The 6,503-nt window shown below is 41.3% G+C and overlaps 3 protein-coding genes across 3 annotated transcripts; 1 reads left to right on the top strand and 2 right to left on the bottom strand.

Annotated features, from left to right (window-relative positions):
* Positions 1-398: 398 nt before the first annotated feature.
* On the top strand, positions 399-817 carry MELLADRAFT_68521 (uncharacterized protein; the record flags this gene model as incomplete). The annotated part of the gene is made up of 2 exons (XM_007417087.1): positions 399-468; positions 540-817. 2 exons carry the CDS (start codon positions 399-401, stop codon positions 815-817), a joined length of 348 nt encoding a protein of 115 aa, XP_007417149.1.
* Positions 818-2,300: 1,483 nt separating this feature from the next.
* MELLADRAFT_68520 (uncharacterized protein) lies at positions 2,301-3,769 on the bottom strand (the record flags this gene model as incomplete). Its single annotated transcript, XM_007417086.1, has 8 exons — positions 2,301-2,384; positions 2,454-2,529; positions 2,605-2,758; positions 2,828-2,973; positions 3,050-3,120; positions 3,209-3,332; positions 3,412-3,512; positions 3,593-3,769. The coding sequence occupies 8 exons, from the start codon at positions 3,767-3,769 to the stop codon at positions 2,301-2,303; spliced, it is 933 nt and encodes a 310-aa protein (XP_007417148.1).
* Positions 3,770-5,978: 2,209 nt separating this feature from the next.
* Positions 5,979-6,431, bottom strand: MELLADRAFT_68519 (uncharacterized protein; the record flags this gene model as incomplete). The annotated part of the gene is made up of 2 exons (XM_007417085.1): positions 5,979-6,352; positions 6,419-6,431. 2 exons carry the CDS (start codon positions 6,429-6,431, stop codon positions 5,979-5,981), a joined length of 387 nt encoding a protein of 128 aa, XP_007417147.1.
* Positions 6,432-6,503: the final 72 nt, after the last annotated feature.

The raw sequence follows: 6,503 nt of genomic DNA, 5'->3' as shown, positions 1-6,503 counted from the left end.
GAGATAATGAAGACTATCAGGATTATTAGTTTTATTGGGACACGTATAACTGAAATCTGTAGTAGCTTTGGAAAATGAAGATATTTGAGGAATTGAAACTAATAGGAGTGAAACGGGCAAAAGGGCGGGGAATGGTATCTTCCCCTTCTTACTCCTTATAACTTTTGTCTCGCTGCTATTAGAGTGTTAATTATCTAATGACATATCGCGTGTTCCTCATTTGAATGTTCAGACGTCGTAACGTCCATTCTCGGAACAGAATTTGTTATTCCTAATTCGTCACTACATTAACACGAGTTTCTTTCCTAACATCTGACTCTTACGCGTCATTTTCTAGTGTTTACGTTTACATGGACTTACTCCACATATCGTGCCTCATGTAAAGGCTTATGAATTCAATGAGTCGACTTGACAAAGGCAATCATGAAGATGATCAAATGGTGGAAGTACAAGAATTTTCAGGTGCAGGTGTGTCTGTCATTTTCTCTCAACTCTATCCTGAACTCAAACTGATATCTGGTTCTCATCCCTTCCTTCAGCCTGGCTGAAGCAATCAAGCACAGACCTCATGGATTATCATGAAGTGGACCATGAAAGGAATACTCTCATCAAACCTCAAACAGTAGAAGGAGAGGAGGAGGAGGAGGAGGAGGCAGACATGACTTACAATAACAATGCTTCAGCTGAAGATCCAAAAGGGATGGCTCTCTTAATGAACGGCACTGCCAGAGCTCAAATGAAGGATGGGATTGCCAACTACAAGAAAAAGGCATCAGACAAATTCCTCAAATTTTATTCAAGAACAAACACAGTGTAAGAACTCAATGAGATGAGAAGGAATGCAAGGATGATAAAGGGTCCTTCAGTACTGGTATTTGGATTGTAGCATGAGGATGCACAGGCCATCCTTGAGCCAGCATCTAAGAGCACACAACATTGAGTACAAGCATATTTTGAGTAGCCTTATAAGTGGCTCATAATGACTCAACCCCCTCTTGACATGTTAGCATCTTTCCACGGGTTGGCAGTAAGAAACCCTGTGGGAAAAAGCCTAACCCTCACACCTTTCTCCAAATGTGCTACAAGGATATTGACATGGTGATGGTCACAAGGACACGTGATCTTCATGGGATAATCCTCTTCTTTCCATATTGCTCAACCTTGTGAAAAGAATAAAATCAATAGAACCAAAACTATGAGTTTTGCACAGGAGAGGATTTTTGAAGACATAAATCTACCATTGCTGGAACAACTGTACCTGGCAATGATGGATCAAATAGGGAATTACTTAAGAAATCAAATGAATAGCTCTTGAGACCATTCTATCTTACCAGACACCATGCCTGTCCCCCATGAGCACGTCGATGTGCTCACACGGAGAGTTGTGTAATAAATTTGAATGGATCTTTATTCAATTTGTCTCTAGAAAATGCAAATCCTTTGTTAATAATAATGGACAATCAAAAATGTACCGTTTGTCAATGGAACTATGAACAAAGGAGCCCATTTAACAATCTTGCTGTCTGAACCTCTTGACAAAGGCAATTGTATGCTTAGCTCTCAGACCTGTTTGTAGGTTATATCCACCCTCTACGGAAATTGATTGGTGTGAGCACGTCGACATGCTACCTCAAAACAGGCATGGTGAGAAGTGCTTATTTGACACATGTAGTTTTGAGTTCATCGGTTAACAACTCAAGTGTTCAGAAGCAATAATAGAAAAAACAGAACAAAGGTCGATGAGCTCAACTACGCAAAAGACTGACCAAGGCCTATCAGATATTGATTGAAGAACACAAAACATATAGGTCCCAGCTTTGTCGGCCGGTACTCACGCTTTGGCTGGGTCAACTTGAAGTCAATTCTTGAGAAGGGAAAAGCAAACTTGATGACAAAATTATTTGTCAAAAGATATCTCTCACCAACTCACGCATTCCAGTCTCCACTCGTTAATCTGATTTGTATATCTTGTTTGTTGTGCTTTCTACATCAACTTTATGGCTTTGAATTCGTCATGATCTTACATCTGTAGATTTTTTTTATAATGATGATCGGTGATGATCCGAACATTTTTGATTGGATGCTTTATTTTTCCAAGAGATGATAACTGATGGTTACAATTTGTCATACATGCATAGAAATTGGCCGTAAAGCGTAAGGAAAGCCACTGGGCAACTCAAGTATTTGATGACACAGTCAATTGATACATTGAAGATGCTGGAGACTACGATTATGAACATTGTATGACAGAGTTGCAGAACACCATTTATCAATCGTGGGATGCCGTCGTGTCCTCTTCATCATTTACAATTTGACAACACGTCCTCAACCCATTCTGCCATAAGTCCGTGAGTGAGTTTTTGGGGATGACGTGGGAGGTAATACTGTGAATGATCATCCATAACAACGCATCAGCATTCATATCATCATGGGCAGTGAGATGAAGTACTTACGAGGTGTACGTCTGGGTTTGGACAAGCGCCGGCCATACTTTTGTCAGTCGGAAGACACGAGTCAACGGCTTGGTACCTATCGTGCGATAAGAGGAATCTCTCTTTTCGTCAGAATCTCGTATCAAGAAAAGAATAACTATGAGAGACTGACCCAAAAGAGCTTGGATTAGAAATGATAGCAGAGTAAAGCGTGACGAAATCTACGTAAGCATATTTTAGTTCGGGATTTTTCGTTTGCAATCCTTTCAGACCGTTCCAGACGATATCGTTGAAGTTGTTCAACGGGGCAGCTGACGTGGGAGGTGCTGTAGGTCATATCATAGAGAATTTGTTAGTATTCATAATGTCAAGGGATGATTCAAATTATAGCTTACAAATAATCACCACGTTCCGAATACCAGCTTGGACGAGTAGTTCAGTTTGACGAACAAGTTCCTGGGCTGCCTTGGGAAGGTTTTGAGTACCTTGTCGAGCGGTTGAGGCATAATCATTGATTCCATAGGAGATCATCGTCATGGAGCTATTTTTTGAAACAGACTCAGTGGAAAGATTCTCCTTTATGGAATTGAAAGTTTTTTTGAAGAGGTCTAACTCACGAAGACGCATCAATTTTGTTGTGCTGGTTTAAGAAAGTTTGGACGTGTTGGATCATGTCCGTTCCTTGGAGCTATCGCCAGAAGGAAATGTGATGTTCATACTATTGAGTTAGACGGATTTGGAGGACCAACAGAGATCTATGCGGATTTTAAGCTTACACTTCCAGTGCTAGGGGAGAGCGCTCGAGAGACAGTTGACCCGCCCATTGCATAATCCTTGAGGACAGCGCCGATTGCATTGCTAAATTGCTCGACCCATACCAGACCATTCGAAGCCCGTCCACTGGTGCAAATGAGATATCAATGAGTTGATGTGATCTCACCATGCCACGCATCTTCATTACTCATGACCAGTCACTTACCCAAAGTGTGGGTCGTTGGGGTTTCCTTGCACGGGTGGTGGCGCGGTTGTCCCGGTGCTTTGTCCATTACTCATGTAACTATCGCCAAATGCATAGATCGTCTGAAGGAGATGTACTTTATCAGTTCTGCAACTTCTGGGCTTTAGAGTGACGCGTCTATCATGAACTGAAAATAACGCACTTTGATTTTTGTGAGATCAATTCCAGAATTGAAATTATTAAAGTGAGACGAAGACGATGCGCCGCACTTGGGTTGAACTGCTAGTTTTAGTGGGGAGGTATTGATGGATGCCTGTTCTCCTGGAGTAGGCATGACCATGAATAGGATAAGCAAAGGAAAGAAAATCGAGCAAGTCATAATGCTACTCTGAGACTGGAGAATATTCAAAGGAAATGAATTAACAAGGTATGAATTTTGAACAGGAAAAAAGAGGATCGAAGGAATCAGGCAAGGAAAACGCTGTTGGACATTCAACACTGGTGGCCTTCAGAGGCTTTATATAGCTATTCAACAAGCGAAGGTGGTCTATAGAGAAGCATGTAGAATCATCTCACACTCAGGCCGTGCCTTTCCACAAGAAACTTTTAAATCGTCAACAGTGTGGCTCCATGAGATAAAGATATTAGGCCGGATGGATGAACTCGGGTCACCCGATGATATTAGCATCGGCAAGGTTATACCACATTGGGAGTGTGATTCGGTGTAATTCCTGTGCACTAGGGACCGGGTCGGCTTCGTCGTCATGTCATTTCCATGACCACCCATGGCCTTCATGACTCCAAAAGTATTTTCCTGAGTTGACCAAGATTTTAGACGAGTGCGCCACGACGCTCGAATATCTTTCATCTGCCAATCGGATGACGGATATTTGATCTAGAAAGATCGGCCTGTGTATGAGGCGTGCGATCTGAGTTGTGTTTGCATACGAGAACCTGTGTACAAAAAATAAAGCGTTGGAAGTGTATCGAGATAGTGGATCAGGGATTGACGTTTATGCTGATCGTGAGCTCAGCCGCCCTCTGCTGTGGACCTGTGTATGACCCGGATGTTGTCTCACAAAATTTGGGAGCGTAACCGTATCAGTCTTTTTCTGAGACTAACTCGCTCTGAGACTATCCTGAGACAAACAAAAAAGTAAACCGGATGGTGGCTTTTTGTACACTGTCTGTACAGGCTGGTGGCAACTGGTACATATGTATGAAGACTTGAACAAATTCATCATTAAGACTTCAAAGAAGCTGTTAACACTTCGATAACCTCATCAAGAATCAAGAACCTTTGTCGAGTCATCCATGTGCACCTTATATCTATACCTTCAGACTCACTCCAATCCCCCTGAAACATTGTCAAGGGGGTTCTATCGCTACAACCACTTACATATCAAAGTATTGATAATGAAGCAACTTACAAAACAACAAAATGTTATTGGAACAAGCTACTTTGAATGAAAGTAGCAAGCAAAACCGATACAAGAAAAACAATGCATTGTCATCGGAGCGAGATACTTTGATGTAAGAGGTTTCTATCTGTTGCGTTGTCTTGATTTCTTCAAAAACGACTCAGTCGCCATCTTTTCAAACTGTCTCTTTGTATGTATAATCTTCACGAAAAGCACTCGATATCACTTCTTTTCAACCAACCTAAAATGCTTCCAACTTCTGCTTTTCAAGACATCTCATTTTGCATTTTATCAACTCGATCGTCTTTTGTATGTATTATTTTTGACCAATGAAATTGACCAATGGATGTCTAGATGTTCTGTAGTTGGTGGAAGGCTTATAAAGAGAAGGAAGCGCCATGCAAAAAAAAACGCGCCACACAGACCGGGATTGAACTATACCTGTATGTCTCACTGCTTCTCTCAGGTAGTCTCAGAGAAAGACTGATACCGCATCTCTCCCCAAAATTTAGTCTAAGCTTCCCTCAACATATATGCACCGTATAAACTTGATTTTGGTACCTTATTGAACCTGCGCGACCGGGGCCGCGCAGGAGGGACATTGTTAAATTAATTGATCTGACATATGTTTAGGGTGCAGGCCCAAGAGCATTTCACATACGTACATTCTAATGAAAGCCGCATGCATCAAACGCAGAAGTCATATTTTCTCATTTGTGTCGTGGCATGGAGTCAAAGACGTGAACATTAATTGTAGGGCGGGAAGAGAAGAACTTGCGGTGAGTTTCTCTGAAAATTTCTTCACACACCTCAAACATGCAGCTGCCAGGTGCGAGTTTAAAAGGATGGGGATGTTCATGATCAGTAGAGCTTAGAGATTACTGCATTTCGCGGATAGAATTTAACTAGTATCCGTATTAGAGGGCTGGGGACTTGACATATAGTGACAATCCCGACAGCACATATCAAGAGGTATATTACATCACTTGCAGATATAAACTGCCAATATCATCACAAAAACGTTACTAATTTCCTGTGTGTTAAGCATGAGTTGTTAATTTCAAAGCAACAACAGAGAGTGATGAGGTCAATCTGGAAAAAACTCACACATAAGATAGAAGGAAAGGTAAAGTTTGCTAAATCGCATAGCCATGGTCAAACTTCAAACTACTTGCTGAGATTCTTTGAAGTTTTGCCTTTTTTCCTTCGATCCGGTTGATCATATAGATCAACATAATCTTTAGGTTTTCTTGAAGGATCTAAATCTTTTGATTTCTTCAAAACCTTAGATTTGAGTCCTGTTCGTTTCTTTTTTGTCGGCTCATCGATATCCATTTCTTCGACCTCTTGTTCCTCTTCTTGAATCAAAGAGTGCGTTTGAGTTGTTGATGAGCTAGCCAATGGTTTTGGTCGTTCATGTTTCAAAATTGTAGGTTTTTCAGGTTGGTTGAATTTACTGAGTTTGATAGCTGAACGAATTTGAGCGGAGTTTGATGAGAGACCAAGTTTTTCTTTCTTCGTGGGTCTTTTGTAGAATTTGGCTATCAGAGAGACGTTAAATGGTCGACCAGTGCTTTATTGTTAGTTGAACGGACCAGAAAACACACCTGATTTTCCCATTATTGATTCGGATGTCTTCAGTTCTTCACAACTTATGGTTTCGTGAGACCCGTGAGTTCCAGAGATGGTTTG

Source organism: Melampsora larici-populina (genome assembly GCF_000204055.1).
Source record: "Melampsora larici-populina 98AG31 unplaced genomic scaffold MELLAscaffold_68, whole genome shotgun sequence".
NCBI lineage: Eukaryota > Fungi > Basidiomycota > Pucciniomycetes > Pucciniales > Melampsoraceae > Melampsora > Melampsora laricis-populina.
The sequence above is the reverse complement of the archived record's forward strand: the minus strand, read 5'-3'. Positions and strand labels throughout refer to the sequence as shown.